This window comes from Micrasema longulum, unplaced genomic scaffold, assembly GCF_059751315.1.
Source record: "Micrasema longulum isolate JH-2025_06_02 unplaced genomic scaffold, ASM5975131v1 h1tg000066l, whole genome shotgun sequence".
NCBI lineage: Eukaryota > Metazoa > Arthropoda > Insecta > Trichoptera > Brachycentridae > Micrasema > Micrasema longulum.
In genome coordinates, this window is record NW_028277273.1 from 455,209 (window position 1) to 474,511 (window position 19,303).

Genomic DNA, 19,303 nt, shown 5'->3' on the forward strand with positions numbered 1-19,303 from the left:
AAGTTGTTCGAGAAATTCGATATATTAGATATAAGGCAATTATAGATATCTAGAATAATTATGTTTGTGAAAGCAAATTATTCTACCAAATCCCAAAAGGAACACTCCCACACTACCATAAGTCAAACTAAAGGATGGGCGATGGGGTCTACTACAAACTCTGAATTCGGGCAAAGAAATTTCCGGTTTCTGGGCCCCAAATTATTTAATATGTTACCCAAACATTACAAACCATGACCCGAATTCAATTAAATAGATTCGTGATAAAATGGTTTTAAAATGTGTAATTTCGAAATATGTATAGATGCATATGGGTATATTTTGTATCATTAAGGGATGATCAAATCAAATCAACAATTAAAACATACAAATACTTCTACAAATTTGTTTTCTTTCTTGTTTATTAACACGATTTGGAAAAACTTTACAAATTATCTTAAGAAAGGAAAGCCACGCAATTCACGAAGCAATGGGAGCAATCATAGTCCATCATCATCTTAAGATGTCTGTATGAAATTTATTTACAATACACAAAGAGAATATCTTTTCCGTTTGAACATGTCACGATCTGTTCCGCGTTCGCTGAGGTAATTTCAATATAGCACAGCGTCATATCGTCCGCGTCGCCTTCACTAATAGTACGGTTCTAGTCTCTCGCGAACCGCGCGCTTCCTCGCACCTTTTCTCAATCCTCCGACATGAGATCCTCCAGAATTTTGGGCTACTCTTTAGCCCTAATGTTGTGCATCATGCAGAGACAAGGTAATGAAAAAAACAAGATAAACTTGCATCATTTTCCCGCTGTACAGCCGCTTTATCGCCAGAAGGTGTCGCGCTTATCTCAGCCGAGTTTTGTGATTCAAAATTTGGAGCATGGCTACATCAAGCCCATAAACCATTTATTTTTTATTCCTAAATGCATTTTTATGACTGCAAGTGATGACAATCAATGTGTTTAGAAATCAGGAAAATACCTTAAACATTCCGTTTAAATTTAATCCCGAAAATCAGCGATATTTTTTTTACACAAATTTCTATTTGGTCGCCCGAATAAAAAAAGTATCGGGAATATTCCGTAATATATTTAGGTTGAGTGTACAGTACCTCAATTATTAACAATTCGTTTCTAAAAATATACAATACGGGAAATATTTAACAGAAAAGGGTTTTTTTACACGGCCACGGTCAAGATTTCTTTTTTTTTTTAAGTCAGTGCATTCATTTTAGTTCGATGTATTGTATGAAAATAACTGTAAATGATGTGATATAAACCAAAATGAGAACATTCATTACTATAATGATATCACTGGTATATTAATTACTATGATTGGCAAAACAGGTCTATTAGAAAACAAGTCACATTATTATTATTATTGATTTATTTACAACAGTATAATAATTATATATTGATAAATATGATCGTGTAACATTTGAATTATATTAGAGGTTATGTTTTATCGGAGAGTATGAAAATTTTATGGAATTACGATTTTCGTATTAAAAACACACAAAAAATAATTTGTTTCGATAAATAATAGGTAGGTTATACGTATATTGACCGAGAAATACGCATTACAAATATTTTATTTTAACAGATAATAAAGTTCAAAAGATCTTTGGCCATTAAATCATCGTATAATGTAATATATATAGAATGTTGTTAATATTTTAATGACTTGTTATCATCGTTATAATTCCCTTATTAAATTAAGCGGTGCACAGGGCACTGCATTGGTACTCCGATCATATCATCTTAGCGGTTATTTGTAATGTACATTGAAGTAAGATGATCTGTTTTACACTTCAGGCCACTATGAAATATTGCAGTGAAAACCATATTTATTTCACATATACGTTTCCGGATCGAACCCAAGAACTCAGGCATTATAGGGAAATGCACTAACCAGTACATCACGAGACAGGCTCAATCAAATCAAATAAATACAAATTTAGTAAATCATTAAAATAAATACCTGCCATCAACCATTGTGGGTAGCATTGAAAGAGTATTAACAAAATAAATCGTATGCATAAAACAGAAAACCTGAAAAAACGTAATGAGATAAACAGGGATAGATATTATATATAACCAGATCAACTTTAAATAGAAAATAAAATTCAATAATTTATTTTAAAAAATCATATATTTTTATTCATAAAAATCTATTCGATTGTTTTGTTAAATATATTTTTTTAAAGTTGTAAGTTTTATTTTTATCTCTATATAGAAAATGTTTCCACTGAAACAATATTATAATTTTAGAAAAAATGAAAGTATTACTTACTTATATTTTTTAGTCAGTTTAGTTTTTTCAACCAATCATGTATTTTAATATATTCCTATTCAAGGTGTACTAATGTCCCATTCACAAGAAAGTTTTTATGAATGGAACATATTTAAACTTTTTTTTCAAATGGATTTTTTGTAGGTAATAAAGTTTAAATTATTTGAAACAATAAACTGCATATTTGTTAAATATTGAATAAAGAAAAACCGCGTGTACTTTTAGTGGTTTCATTTAAAGAGAAAATTTAGAGATATTAAATAAAAATATGTCCCATTCATAGGCACTCCTCCCCACATACCCTGCAATTGAAGTACTTATGCAGTGCTCTGTGCCACCACTGGGTGCGAATACGGAAATGGTGATGACGTCCACGTTTATATGACTTACTCAAATGATGTTGAAGCTACTTTCAAACGACGTATAAAACTGTGCAAGAAAATGGAAACCATGTTGTATGTAGTCGAGCGGGTTCGAGCTTCTGATTCGTGAGTTTGCGACAGTACTACAGAACCACAGCCCGATTTCTTAAACTACTGTTACCCGGCATTGGGGTTTGGGAGTTATCTTCAATTCAATGAGTAAATTTTTATGTCAATTATTAATTCAAATCTTTAAGTACAAAGAATAAGTACTTTGGCGGACTTACTGCCGAAAGTAATATCTTCCAGCCGACCAAAAAACAAACTGGTTAACAGAAGAGTTAGTCAACAATTTGTACTTAAAACCAAAACACATATCAAGATACATACATGAAAAAACCAAATGAATTCAAAACAATTGATTTTTTAATGAAGGGGATACGGCTTGCACATATGGATGAGGCTTATACTCAAAAGAAATATAAATTTTAATGTAGAAAGAATGCACAAAGAAATTGGCTTGCTCACAGTAAAGCAACAAATTACATATAATGTTGCAATTTTTATACATAAAATAATTAAGGGGATAAATAAAATAAAAACAATCATAAAATTTAACCAACAATGTCATACACTAAAAAAAATAAGATTACCAATGAGGAGAAAAACAGAATCTCAAAACTCATCGTACAAGGTATTAAAGCTGTACAATAAGTAACCAGGAGAAATAAAGGAAATAGAAAAGATCGAAATATTTAAAATTAATTTGAAAAAATATGTTATTGAGAAATTTCGATGAAAAAAAAATTATATTGTTAAAAGTTTATATTAGTTCTTAAGATGATATGAACTAACTAAATAAAGCATAAATAAATAAATATTAATTAAAATAAAGGTACATAATGTAAAACATATAAAAGAATGCGGAATGTAGAATCAAGTAATGAGTTCGAAAGAAGAGAAAAAGAGGAACCAAGAAAAGAAAAGGTTTTTTTTTAAATAATAAAATGAAGGGAGGTTGGGTTCTAAGGATATATACTAATGTTTCAGGAATTTTTTGAAGCTGGCCAGAGAAGGCGCATTTTTTATACGAAGAGGTACTCGTAGCTCATTCTAAAGTCTTGAACAAAATACGAATTACTGAAAAATGATGTGTAATGTTCAGGAATGGAAAGTGTTCTCTCCTAGAAGAAGCGAAAGACCATGATCAGTAAGATAAATGAAAGTCTCAGCAACGTATTATGGAGCGCAAGGGTTGTGAAGAATATTACAAAGAAATGAGAGAAACTGAAAGTTTATGCGCTGATAAGAACGAAACCACTTGACATTTGTACGGGCTTAAGTTCTAAACAAACTAAGAACCAGAAGGAATAATACGATGATAATACGTTATTCGATAGTCTATGTTTTGTGCACACATTCATGACGTGTTTGGTTAGATAAATTTTGTAATAAAAACATTTTATTTGGCTGCTAGACGTCATAAACTCATTATTATTTTTCTACTTTCTACTAACTGCTATCCCGAGAATATCCACAGGGGACGGACGCGGACGAGGGGACGACGCGCAACGACGCCGACGCCGCGCCGCGCCGACGCGACGGACCTAATCAAACACCAAACGTAACAATAATACTAATTTATATTTATAATGTATTTATTTTATTGGTGTATATGGCTCGAATTCCTTTTATAAACATAAACATATATATATCAAACATAACACTGTTCTTTAACACAAAAAATGGGGTCGAGGACTCACGGATCAGAGATCAGCGGCTCGATCCCCACTCTACCCCAACCCGATTCTCATTTTATAATGATGAGTTATTTACTACTCGTTGAAAATGGCCCCAAAATTGAAACATTCGGGTAAATCATAAAAACGCAAATATTTCTTTAAAACAATAAAATTCCAAAACAATTATTCCAAAAATAATACATAATATGTGTTATATTTGGAATAAAACAATACAAAAAGGATATCGCCAGTGAAGTTCTAACAGTGCGCAAATCAATGACTACATTACAGGAGAGCAAAATAGCTGCCTAAAATCAAAGCCACGAACAACATCTGCATTATAAATTTTTCGAAGAAGTATTTAAAATCCGTTTATTGAAAGAATTAAAGCTGTAGTCTAGTTAGACGCACGCAAAATGAGGAAATCATACGATTTTGCCGTTCTAAAACGAATGTTTTTTTTTAATCGCGCAATAATAAAACATAAGTTAGATAAAAACAGTAATTGTTAAAGGTATTTCTGTAATATACTTAAAGTTTTATGTAACTAAAATATAATTACTTTTAGACCGGCAGATTACGATATTTCAAATTTAGACTTAACTTACGTATCTGGGATATTTCAAATTTAGACTAAACTTACGTATCTGGGATCGTATCGAACTAAAATTATTGTAACAATTTGAAGATAATAAATTGAACATGAGAGTGTCACGGTATTCACGTTTCGCCAGATTAAGATAGCTAGTGAGGGGCGATACTTTGAATAAACAAATTTTTGTATTTCTCTTAAAATTTGCAAATGTTTTTTGATAAAAAAAAAACGGTTCTGTAACACCCTTTAAAATTGTATTTATTCATTCATTGCTACATAACTGTAAAATTTAATCCATCAAATAATAATTGTTGTTTTGGAATATTTAAGCGCTTAATATGTAAATATAAACAGGTTTTCATAAATTATCTTTATCTTTAATTTACCTATGTCAAATAAGTTTCCATTATATATTTTTTTTGTAAAATATGTACTATCAAGATTTTGGGCGTTTTTTTTTAAATGCAAATAGAGATTTTTATTTTATTTCCAATTTTTGTTATTTTAATTTTAAGATCTATGATGTTCTATGTATTTTAAAGTTGTTTAGGTGTATCTGATTTTTCTGCTTTGTAATATGGTTTTGCTTTCATTCAAGATGTGTATATATTGTATGTTTCTGCCTAATATTACCGAGAATGGTAAAAGCCATAATAAATTAAATTTAAAAAAAAACACGGAAACTTAATTGCGCACCTAGTAATAAATTATTATTATGCAAATACTTGTTTATATTAATACTAGTGAGATGCCACGTTTCCCTTCCGTATAGGAAAATAGGTGTTATGCAGGTGTAACTGACTATAGTCACATGCAGCCTAGCTATATCGTTATCTGCTAGAAGGGTGGTCATGGGCCTGAACATCGCACGAAATGGAAGACAAAATGGAGGCGCTTTTAAAACTTAATAAAACAAATAACTGAAGATAAATCGCTCTCTTTTCCCCCGCCGACAGCCTCCGAACGAATACGTGCCATTAAATCTCTGAGGATATTGATTATAAATTATTATTCGCTTTGAAAACTCTGTAAAAAATAAATCTCATGTAAACCGCGTATGACCTAGATATATAATTACTATAATTGACTATTCAAATAGGGATAATCTTCCAACGGATCTTATTCCGACACTGACGTTCGTAGGCGGGATTTGGTTTTTGCTGAGTAAATATCAGTCTCCAGACAGCGTTTGTACTGTTGGAGGTGGCGCCTGCTATACAGCTTTTAATGAAAGCTGCCGTTTTCCGTCGCATTCATTGGTACTTAAATCTTTCGACCCTTTCCGAGCCATCCTAAATCTCGTTTCTTCGTTCTTGAGAAGCATAGCGCTTCATGTCTTGTTGACATGTATTTTGTATCTGTTTACTTCACAAATGTCAAAGCAAAACTGACATTTGCCGCCATTTGCAAAAATTATGGCATCTTTCGATAGGGTGATTACTTTTGCACCACCTTGTATAAAAACATAAAATAATACTTGCGCTCCACACAAATTTTATTTTGATTACAATGGGAAGTTAACAAAGTTATATTCAATCATATATAAAGTAAAATCGAATTAAATGAAAAAAATGAAAAAATTGTAAAAAGGTTTCAAGTATCTTCGTTGTTAACACGTAATTGAACACGTAAAAAAAAAAAAAATATTTTATTTTATAAATTTATTGCATAAAATAAGTATACATATTTAGTAACAGGGAATCTATATAAAACTAGTGAATAGAAAATGAAAACGGAGTGTTCTCTGTTTAGGATAGTCTCCATCTAACATGGCTCAGCCTGTTCTAAGATGAAGTGGATATTGCGCGTAATTTAATTTTTCACTCAGCAAATTTGGTTTTACTTTATAAACAGTTATGTGATGTAATTGTAAAGCATCTCGAAGTGATAATGTCATGGTTACCATATGCTGTTTTTTCCCATAATTACGCAATAGTATTGCATTGCACTTAGAGAAAAGCTTTTATCCTACAACAAGCCTACATGCATACATATATCACACCCCGAGAAGTACACTGTCGTGAATCTAAATTTGACTGTTTTGAGTTACGAATGCAGTTCTATGATTTTTTGAGTAGGATATATCATAAACTTCAGTATTCTTTGAAATCATTTGAGTAAAATATCGAGAAGAACGCTGCAGTAAATATGATTCTATAGTGTCTTTTTTCATTCTGTTATAGTCAAACGAGCAAGTTCATAAAACATTAATATATATTTATTTAAATTTTTACTCTCCTGCGCAGTTTACTTCTGGGGGTGCAATGTATTAAAATGTTTTTACATACTACGTGCATGATATAACGATTCACGTTTGAAGCACGCGAGAACCGTGGTGCCAGGATCCGTACCGTATTCCAATCAGACGTTAAGAGGTACGAGTAAGTAGGGTCTAGGTACCGATATCAATTTGTCGATATAACAGTACACAATACTTTGTATCCGCGTGCCAGTTAATATTTTATTTATTTATTTCAATATTAAATTTTAATATTTATAATAAAAATACAAGGTAAGGCCCATTCTTCTTCTGTTCCACATCCGCTCCTAAGGGGAGCGTGTGGACATCATCAGACGCCTTCGGGAGACGCTATCGCCGGCCAGTACTCTCCGCCTCCTCACGCGTCAAAGCCGCGTCCCTTAGTTCCGTCGAATAAAGTCGAAATACCGTCATTGATGGCCTTTCTGGACGACGGGAGCCATCAAGGGCAAATAAGAGTTAAATTGGGTTTAGCCCGTGTCCAAACCAGGCTCACCGCCGCATCCACAAGACGCTGCTTTGGAGGCTGCTGCGTCCGTTGTCGGACTTCAATGTTAGTTATGAAATCGAATCACCTTATTCCGAATATTCTTCTTAAGCACTTACTCTCAAAACTCAGAAGTTTGGTGTTTTGAGCTTTGGTAAGGTGCCGAGGTTCGCACCAAAAAAAAACAATGTTTCGCCTAGTGTCCGCCTCGTGGTCAAATTCTCACCGCGTTTGTCTATCATGCATGAGGTTTCGGATTCGATCCTGACATGGTTGACTATTTACAAAGTAGTTTTTACAATATTTTATAGTCCTTGGACTGGGACCTGAAACGTAAAACTGATCGTCGTATCTTCGAGTAACAAAAATCATCAAGATACGCTGCGATATACCAGTGCAATGGCCTATGCACCATTAGATACGGATAAGGGGATGATGGTCATGATAATGAAGTTAAAGTTACCGAGATGCATAAAACATAATATGTACATTATAGCACGTCTTTAACACGATCTTTGTCAATGTTTTCTCTTGGTGACATGCGCAAAATACTGATTAGTGAAAAGTCACCAATAAGTACAAATAAAATTTAGTTTAAGGCTGATTTTTGTCACCGGTTGCAGTTGGCGGTCTGCAGTGCTACGAGTGCAATAGTCACAACGACTCCCGCTGCGCGGGGGAGAAGCTTCCGGAAGCCCTGAAGAAGGACTGCTCGTCTCTCGACAAGGGGACAGCCTACACCATGTGCAGGAAAATTACTCAAGTCATAGAGTTCGAGGTCAACGGAATGCCCCCGGATAGCAGAGTCATTAGGGGGTGCGGCTGGGACGAGTCCAATTACAAGGTAACTGTGATTATTCGTACCATCATTTTATATTTATTAATTTACTAGACTTCTCGTACACATATTTTGTACATTGACGAGTTTGCTGCCGAATGGCAATTTCTTCCAACCAACCAATAAAATTAAAAGTAGTCGGTAAATTTATTAGAATGAAATTATTTAAAAAAATAATTGATTAATGTAAAAACGCATCTTGTGTAGGGTAATTTTCGACAGCAGATTGTTTAGAAACCTAAAAAATCTGCAAAAAAAACAAAAGCGGTCAAAAATGTCAATGAGGAAGCTCAGCGGTTTTTTTAATTATTTTTTAATTTTTTAATAGACTACTAAACAAAGCAAAAAATTATTTTTTTATATACCTATTGTTATTATCAACGCTACGATTTTTTTAAGTTTCGTATTTCTGAAATAACTCCGCGTGTGATGTCAAAGGTTCTCTTCCGCTTATTCTCTATCAGTTCTGCCCATTGGTTCATTCACGGCAAGAAAGCTGGAAATATTCCATAACTTTCCTATTATTGGTTGATTCATATGAGCCAGTGACATCATTCAAGGTAATCCGTTTTTTTTTTGGTACATTTTTGGGAAACTGCCGTACAATTTAATTTTACCGCGCGCAAGAAAACATTTATTGTAGCCAATTTCGCGTAGGGCTGAAGTTCCTCATTGTACTTTCAAAACTGTTATAAAATCTGCAAATTCTTGATTTTGGATTGAAGAAAAACACATTATTCGTGAACGAATCAATGTTGAATATTTTTGGGGTTCTGAGTTATGGCCATTAGAAAAAATAATTTTTAAATTTTCAATGAAATACCTGTACACGAATAAAACAACGCAAAGATATCATATAAAACTCAGATTAAACCAATCCTGACAACCTGACATATGCCTCCGAAACCTGGGTTATGACAAAGTATGTTGAGGGTACCATTGCGGCTTTCGAAAGAAGAATCCTTAGAGTTATCTATGGCCCTGTCGACAACAACCATTGGCGTCGTCGCTACAATAGAGAGCTATACGATATCTTCCGAGCGCCCGATGTAATCAACTCCATCAAGGTGGGACGCTCGAGGTGGGCTGGCCATATGATTAGAATGGACGACGGAAACCCCATAAAACGCCCAACTCTCTCTGTGCCACAAGGATGACGAAGACCAGGAAGGCCCAAAATGCGATGGATGGACTGCATCAGCGCAGATGTGACAATGTTCGAAGTGAAAACTGGAGAGGAAGAGCAGCAGGTCGGCAAGAGTGGAGGAGACTCCTGGATTTAGCCAAGGCCCGCCCAGGGCTGCGAGCTTATGATGATGATTGATATCATATCGAAGAAAAAAAAACGAATGGATGATATGCAATAATGCCTTGTATTATCTTTTCTTTTTTATCCACTATATGTATATTTACATTTATACTGTTTTTTATTGTAATTTTTTTTTTTTTGTAAATTTACACATTGTTTAGTTTTTTGTAATATTTCAATTTATTTCTGAGTAAACGTAACTGGTTATTATACCTCATCAGCGAACGTGGTGCGTGTGCAGGTGAAATACGGCGACGTGTTGGTATTGCCAAAAGTGCTGAGTCGTCTGGTGAAGATTTGTGTGATTCAATGTCGTTCCGAGTGGAGGGACTGTCCACAGACGAGCCATGCCTGGAGTCGGGCGTGATCACCATCCTCAGACATGAGGCACGGATCGAAGAGAGATTATGCCTATAGCCCTTTTCACAAGTGTCCTCCCGACCCACCCGGCCCATTAAATTAGGGTGGGTGGATATTCATTTATAATTTTATTTTTTTAGTTTCTATTCGCGGGTGAAAATTTTGCTAAAGGGAATCGAGTGGAGATTAGTCAGCCTAACGGTTAGTGCGTTTACCTGCCAATCAATAAATAACATTATTTTTAATTAATTAAAATAAGATAAAAGTAAATTCATGACATTTTATCGGGCATGGTGGATTTTTGCTGTGGTGTGAAAACAGTATCTCCGTTAAAAAATAAAAACTCGCCGACGGGCCGGTCTCGCGGTTAAGAGGGTTTTTATTTATTTTTAAAATGTTTCTTTTGAACGCTTCTACCTTATTCATTTTTGATGGATAAAAAAAAAGTTTAACTGTAAATTGTATAAACTTACAATATTAGAAATCAAACACTGATTTGAGTCTACTGAACACTTTATTTTATTTTTACAAATATAAAAAATATCAAAACAAAAATTTCGTGACAATTGTTTAGCCTTGTTAGGGCATTTTCAAACGAATGTGAAGATTAGATGGATTGAATGTCCTTATATAGTTATATAATTCAAGGTACTTAAGTAGAAAATAAAAATTATCCTATGAAATATAGCATGTATATTAATCATAATTGAGGGAAAAACCAATGGTAAACATGTCAAAGATACGACAAAGAAATAAATCGACTTAAAAAACATATAAAGTTTGTGTTATTTTTGTAAAAATTATACGCAATTATTTAAGATTTAAAACATTATTGATCTAACAAACAGCCTTGATTAAAGTCTCAATCTGTGATTCAAAATTATTTATTTAAAACTAAACATATTGGTCCAATAACGCTTCATAAACGCACGACGCCTAGATGCTGAATAATTTTATTTGATTACATAATATTATACGAGCAATACCTATTTATATTGTGTCCTTATGTTGGGTATATAACTCACGAGTATGTTTCCGTTGTGCCCTTTGTGAGACAGATAACAATATATAGTACAGTTGAAAGGCTATTAGTGCAAGTTATAGAAATCAATGCAATTACTTGTGTGCATTTTAAACATGATCGATTCACTTACGTGTTGATGCAATAACCTATAAATTCGCACTGCAATGTTAATATTTTATTCAGGACACTATACTCGCGTGATCTCAAAAATGAAAGAGATTCGATCACATTGACAGACCATTATAAAATTAGTTTCAGAGGGCAGGAACCAATTAGCTTTTTGAAACCAAATGAGGCGTATCGTTTGATTCATTCAGTGAATTTGCACAAATGAGAATACAAAAAACACAAATGTATTTATTGAACAGATCTAACGTGCGTTTCATTTTGAGATTCGAATACCTGCTTTAATTCGAAATTAGACTTCGTTTATAACGATTTTTTTTATCGGATTATAACATTAGGTTACACGTCTTAAAACTAAAAATGGTACTATGAAAATAAAGCTTTCCAACGCAAACATTTCAGAAATTCATCTATTGAAAATATTTGTACTTTAAAGTTTTCTGTCGTTTTTATATTATTTCGTCTTAAAACGTAGGTAACTACTTAGGTGCACGAGATTTATAGGTATTATCTTCTTTATATATATAATTCCTCTGTACGTGTGATGTCACCGTACTCCTCCTAAACGGCTTAACCGATTTACGTTCGGTTTTCAGAGAAACATAGATCTTTGCCCTGTGCGTGTTAATAGATATTAAAATCTTCAATCGAATATGTAAAAAAGAAGTTAGAAGCATAAATGTTTAATTCATCGATCTACCAGTGTTGCATTCGAGGAGAATGCATTTGCAAAAAAAATGGAAAGATGTTGTTTTTTTGTGTATAAAAAAAGTTTGTTTTTGAATGTTTACAAACAGTATTTGTTTTTTGTGGATCTCAATCAGATTATTTTCTTAAATTTCTTATAATTTCTACACATTTGTTTCTTTTTATTGGATTTTTGGTAACGCTAAAATAATATTGAATTCAATACATTTAAAAAAATCGTATTCCATAAAAGTACACACCTCTGTTGGCGAGAAGACCGGAGTTTGACGTTTGCAAAAAGAATGTCATATTTAAAATATATATATATATATAATGATGTTTTGGAATTCAACCATAAACAAATACCTAGGTACCTACTTAAATGAAATATTTTAATATTATCAATTTTAAGTTTTGGAATTTAATCACAAACAAGTAGTTTAGTTAGGTACCTACTTATCAATGAAAAGTCTTTTTCCGAGGTAATAGCAGGGAAGCCAACTTTCGGGCAGGACAACGTCTGACGGGTCCGCTATTTTTTCGTAAAAATACGTTTATTACGTATTATAAAAGAACGAGGAATGACTTTTTAAAAATCAATTTCATCATTCATGTTTTTTTAAATTATAATCATACTTTGAGGTATAATTTAATAGAGAGACGCTTCATATATCGCAAATTCGAAACCGTGTTCTAAAAATAATCGTTATTTATTATATTTTAAATTATTATATACCTATATAAGGCCTAAGCCAATTACAACGGTTACATAAAGAAATATAAATACAAGAATCTGAACGAAAAGAAAATAAAACTATGTATCAAAGACAAACAAGGGCAATACAATAATGGTATACAATATATTCATAAAAACAAAAGACATAAGACTTCGAGCTAAACCATGCCAATCCAACTTCAGCCCACATTGTTTTAGCCGCGAAGAGATCTACGAAAAGCGGGAAGATTTATCCCAAAGAATTCCAAGTCGTGTGATGAATTGACTAATCTACACATTCTGGACATTGAGGCATAAAAACAAAAGCTGCTCTTAGAAGATTTAATAAATAGCAGATTTTGACTTCCGGTGACACGGTTGTGAAAATGAAAAGAAATTGACTGCAACAGAGATGGGACATCACTTATAGCATTAAGTATTTTAAAATGCATATAAGGCCCATCTCAGTTCTACGTCTCTTCAATGAAGACAGATTAAGAGATTGCTCTATTTCAAAATCGGATATTATAAAAGTTACAGTAAAAAAGGACTAACTGTTTATGCCGCTTACTCTGAATTCAAAGCTGTACGTCGCGCCCCTTTGCACTGTTACACATTTGCTAAGCGCACGAGTATATAGGGAAAAACACAATTTCCCACCAAATACAAGATAGGCTCCGGAACCTATGTTGAATTGTACACAAGTGGGGTGCTTAGTGCCACATCTAGTTTATACATATACGAGTGTATCAATGTAATTAACAATGTTTTGAGTTTGTCCAAATTTTTGTAGACAAAAACTAGATTCAACCCACTAGGGAGTTGTTAATATTAACATGTTACAACAGAGATGTAAAACACTTTTGAGAAGAGAATACATAAATCTAGGCATTTATAGGACTTAAGACCTGTCATTGGCTGGTTTAAAGAGCCGCTTTACCCAATGTGTAACATTCACCATTCTGCTTGTATTTAAACATCAGTATTCCTTCAATTCTTCCGTCTGTTGATGCTTGTGAAGTTAAATAGCTGAAACCTTTATTGATACGGGTGAAATTCGTAGGATTGAATTATTTCATCTTAAGACTGAAAAGCCAGAAAATATTTTTTAATTTGGACAAATTCAAACCACCGTGGATAATTCCACCTGGTCTAAGAAGAAGTATACAAATCGAAAAATATTTTCAGGCGTTGCCAACTGATGGAAGAATTGAAGGAATATAGATGTTCAAATATAGGCAGAATGGTGAATGTCACAGTGTGTAAAGTGGCCACTTAAACCAGCCAATGACAGATCATAAGCAATGTAGATGCCTGGACTTACATATTCCTTTTTCGAAAGTGTTATTTATCTCTGTTGTAATATGTCAATATAATTATTGGTTTTTATAATAAAATAATGTCCTCTCTATTGACGTAACTGTACTTTTTAATTTTGCTTTGAATTCAGTCTCCTTTATATAAAAGAATAAAAAAGATCTCTCGCGATTGTTAAAAATGTTGAGCCCACACCGCCTACGTCACACATCCTCTAAATTGATTTGTAAAACCTCAATGAGAAAATACAATTTCCGCCGATCCATTGAGAAGTTGGTACCAAAGTGACCTCGAACCCTGCTCCACTTTGGATAGTTTACTGTCGAGATGTTTCTAAATTATGTTATTAATATTTAAGGCGATATCTAGTTGATAAATTACACATCATGGACCTAATTATAATTGACTGTCGTTCTTAACTATATACGCATCATCATAACTTCACGTTCAATGGGATCCATAGATAGCTAATTTATCGAACAGACTTAGTTCTGCAGCCTAGGTTTTTAAAAAGGTTCGACATCTTATTAATGTAGAAACAGCTAGATTGGTATATTTCAGTTATTTCCACAGCGTTATGTCTTACTGTATACTGCTGTGGGGAAGTGCTGCAGATGTTGATTCTGTTTTTGTGCTGCAGAAGAGAGCTGTTCGAGCAATTCACAATGAGTCCCCGAGAAGAAATATGTTTTAAAAAAAACAATATGTTGACAGTCACATGTCAATATATCTATGAAAACTTGATGTATGTACATAAAAATATTATTGAGTTTAGAAGAAACAGAGATAATAGATTCAACACTAGAAATAAAGATATCTTAGTTGAGCCCACTACTAGACTGCAATTTTTTTTTATTTTGCCTCAAACTGCATACGATTTAACAATAAGGTACCTCTTGAATTTCAGGCTTTGCCAAAAAAAAAAACAAAGATTTTGTCAAGCACAGCCGGTTTGGAAAGAGTAACTATATGTGCAGGACAAGACAGCTTGGCATTAGATTCGTGATTATTGATTTTAGTTTTTTATTTAAATTTTGTTGATTTAAATTTATTCGTTTGATGGGTTTAATTAAGTAATTATTGATTTATATTTTATAGTTATAATTTTATTGACGATTATAAAAGATTCGACGAATCCCATATAAAGAAAAATAATAATGTCGGCTTTTTAGTTGGAGCATAATATGGTGTCTAAGTTCTGAGCCCCCAGGCAACTCTGTCGGTTGCCAGCTTCTGTGCATCCTTGCAAGTCAGGTTCGCTTCCCGTATTTCTGACATGAACTGCGGACGAGCAGTCAGCAGCGGACGCCTTGGAGATCGAGAATCTGTTTCAAAGTAAATGGCTCAGATAACCGTATCGCCTCCGCCTGATGACATGTGTCATTGGGGTTTGCTGCGTCCGGTGTCTTATTTCTTCCGGAAAATGGCAGTGTTCGAAAATAGCTGGAAGTGCGGGAAGGAATAGCAGGCGCCGCATTCAACAGTATGAAGGCTGTCTGGAGATCGGATATTTCATCGTCATCATCATCATTCCCTTTCCCTTTCCTCACCTGATGGTGCAAGGAGCACTGAATTGGTACACCAATCGGATTGAATATTTACTCGGTGAAAACCAAATGCCGCCTGTATTACGCCTGCACAACACCTATTCTCCTCTACGGAAGCGAATCGTGCCACCTCACTAGGGGCTAAAGCAAAATACTAAGTTTTGAGAATAGACGTCTGGGAAGAATCTTAGGTGTGAAGAAATGAAAGAAAATATGGAAATAAAAAGTACATATACATATATTAAATAAAAAAACAACAAATGCGAATTTTGTATCGACAGAATCAAATAGACGCATAACTCATTACATAAATTATTACTTGGTATTGAAATAAAAGACAGCAAAATATTCAGACATTGTTTATACACGATTTTTCAAGGCCATACCGCGAAACTTCAGAGGAATTTTTTTTTTAAATCCTTTTTTTTTAAATCCTTTTTTTTTTAATAAAAAAAAAACATTGAGATGAAAATTTAGGGGTTTGTGAAAGGGATGCTAGTCCGAGACACTAAGGATTTTCTCAATTTTCAAAATATCATTTTTTATAGCAGAGATGTTGATTGGAGGATGATAATAATATGTGTAATTCTGTTTTCATTGGTGTTATTAGAAAAAATCATTGATTAAAACAGAGATGTAGAGTTGTTTTCGAGTGACTATATTATTTCTATGGGGGGAACAACCACATAAGTCAAAATGCCTTACTTTACAAGAGACAGCTTTTTGTGTCTCGGGACATTACAGGAATCAAATCTAACATTGAAAGAATATCCTTTTTTTCTCCATACTTATAGGAATTGGATTATTGCTAATAATCAGGAATACATAGTCATGTGATCACTCTTCAATGTAACGTCGTTTAAGACATAAAGTTAGAAAAGGTTATTCTTCGAGAAAACTTTTATTTTAGCCGATAACTAATAAATTTATTTGGTGTGATAAATCACATTGATAATACTATCCTTAATAACGTTATTTGACTTTTGTGTTTTGGAACACGTGTGAACATAGGTGCATACTACAAGATGAGCAAATAAAAAAAATGGATATGTGGTTGTTCCCCCCGCCCATAGATTTTTCACCTGAACACATCATGACAGTTTTAAAAAATAATCCGAAATAATAAGTATTGAATGTATACAAATATTTGCGTTTTCACGATGCCTTATTGAAAAAAACAATTTTCGGTGTTAGAATTTAAAAATTAGTTTGAGTTTTGGAAATGCCACATAGGATATTTAATCCGAACGTATTTTTTTAAGAAAACTTCATACGCTATTTTCAGAAAGAAAAAAAAAAGTTCTGAAAAAATAGTCAATTTGTGATAATTTTAACATACGATTAAAACGCATATCAGTAAATATGTCCAAATTTGTGTTGAGTAAATGCCTAGACTTCTATATTCCATAAGAGTTCCCCTTTCTTTGTTGAGATATCTGTCGACATTGAGGGTAAAATGTTTTTTCTCGTTCCAAACGTAAAAAGTTTGTTTTTCTTTTTTAGGGCAAGTGCTACCAACGTTCAGGCTTCGGAGGAAGACAAGAAGTATGTTCATGTACTGACGACTACTGCAACTCTGCGCCTAGAACTGCCCCAACTCTCGCTGCCGTAGGAAGCATTCTGGCAGTGCTCTATACTGCGCTCTCCCTGCGGTCATGTTAGGAGGAATCTAGTCAAACGCAACCATTACGCATTTTACTTCGGAAAATCCACGATCCACCAAGTAGAGACGCTGATTACATATGTTTATGTTCTTTGGTCAATTTGCAATGAGGTGTTATTTTGTTTTAATATTTCTTTTCTGTTTAACTCTGCCAAAACATTTTAAAATCGTGTTATTTTGACGCCCCGCTGAATTTTTAAAGAATTAGTGTATTTCAAAACTCCGCGATCAGCTTTCATTTTAACGTCACTCAGCGTCACCAATTTTTCTACGAACTCTGTGGATTTTTTTCTTCTATGGCCATTATGATTAGCGAACTAATTTGCGGATGATGACGTCGTGGATATTTAAAATGTGTTCATTTTTTTCGCATTTTAGAGAAGAAAACCTTTAGAAAATATAATTTCACTTAGGATGATACACGAGTCATTTTTTATGGATGTAAGCAGACCTTTAAATATCAAAAATAATTTGAAACACGTTGAATTATAGAAAATTAAACAACTCGTTATAAATGATGGGCTGAAGCATACGAAAATTAAACAACACTATATAAAATATTAGGTATTTTATTTACGTATATTTTATCATATTTTAATGTGGTGTTTTAATTTAAGTAAATCTACACAAATAATAACATTTTACATGAGGGATCATAAATTTGCTATGAAAACTTACACTCGAATTTGAAAAGTAATGTTTTCAATACCTTGGTTTTTTTGCTAATTTGATTTTGCAGATGTTATATTATTTCGCACTGACACCCTTTCATTGTACGAATTATATTATTATTTATAATATTTTGTTAAGTTTTGTTTTAAATTATATTTTATTTTCAATTTAAATCACAATGCTTATACAAAACATCAATGATCCATTTTTAGATTAAGTTCACATATAAAAATATTCAGAACAAAATTCGATTATTTGTAAAATAAAATATAACGAAAAAATGTAAATATTGTTCAATCTTGTTTTGATATGTTTATTATTAATGAAAGTATACAGTATGTGAAAATGTAAATAAAATTAATTTTTCTTTCCGTAATTTTGTTCAATGTTCTCACTGATAGCCTTTAAAAAGAGTTTTTTTTTCACTCTGTAACTATTTTATTATTTTTAAATAAAAACACGACAAGAAGTATTTTTAATTGATTAGTTATAACATCAAGAACGCACATATCGCCTTTAAATAGATGTTAGTTTACTTTTTTATGCAACTTTTATGTTGAAATCGAGTTGGTGTAAATCAAAAATAGATATATAATTATATGTGGATTGCTCAATTGTGTAATTATTTCATTACTCACTGCGTAACACTCACCATTCTGCCTATGTTTGAACATCCTACTTCCTTCGATTCTTACATCAGTTGATTTTTGTAAATTTATGACCTGGTTTTGTTTATCACAATTACTCTAATAAAGAAACTGCGTTTTTAGTTTTGACCACATTTAATTTAGAACAAAAACAAAGTTTAGTTTTTAACAAGCCGCAGTTCTAGCAAGAAACGTCAGCAGAAAAACTGAATCTAACACAAATAATAATGAAGGTAGGTACTCAATTGATTACTGTCGAAGAAAAAAAAATATATATCGACAAAGATAATTATTACTGTTTGATGAAAAGCCATCAAGTACCATATTTTATAGTACTTTATGGCGAAAATTGTTGTGTTTTCCGTAAGAAGGATATTTTTATTCCTTCGTAGGTTTTAGTTACAGAGATAACATTCAAAAGAATTGGTAAAATATTAGTTAGCTAACATAAATTAATATTGTTGAAGTGGACATACACGTTCAGAGACATTAATTTTGTTTTTAATGTTGTTTTTCTGTGATTTATAACACACTTTTCCCGCGAAAACTCTAAGTGAAATAAGAACAAAAAACGAATTTTAAACTAATTTCAATTATTTTATTTGAATCCGTTGGTAACTCGAAAAATTGGGCAACGCGTATTTTCAACATATTTTTTTATTACATA

The 19,303-nt window shown here is 32.8% G+C and overlaps 1 protein-coding gene across 1 annotated transcript; it reads left to right on the forward strand.

The window, feature by feature from the left end:
• The first annotated feature begins 589 nt into the window (after positions 1-589).
• On the forward strand, positions 590-18,603 carry LOC148285082 (uncharacterized). Its single transcript, XM_088230873.1, has 3 exons — positions 590-762; positions 8,355-8,575; positions 17,158-18,603. Exons 1-3 carry the CDS (start codon positions 699-701, stop codon positions 17,314-17,316), a joined length of 444 nt encoding a protein of 147 aa, XP_088086999.1. The 5' UTR covers positions 590-698; the 3' UTR covers positions 17,317-18,603.
• Positions 18,604-19,303: the final 700 nt, after the last annotated feature.

Excerpts from the sequence above, each read along its gene's own strand:
- LOC148285082 (XM_088230873.1), top strand. The coding sequence starts at position 699 with ATGAGATCCTCCAGAATTTTGGGCTACTCTTTAGCCCTAATGTTGTGC. Across the intron at positions 763-8,354 it reads GTGCATCATGCAGAGACAAG|TTGGCGGTCTGCAGTGCTAC; the intron begins GTAATGAAAAAA and ends CACCGGTTGCAG. Across the intron at positions 8,576-17,157 it reads GGGACGAGTCCAATTACAAG|GGCAAGTGCTACCAACGTTC; the intron begins GTAACTGTGATT and ends TTTCTTTTTTAG.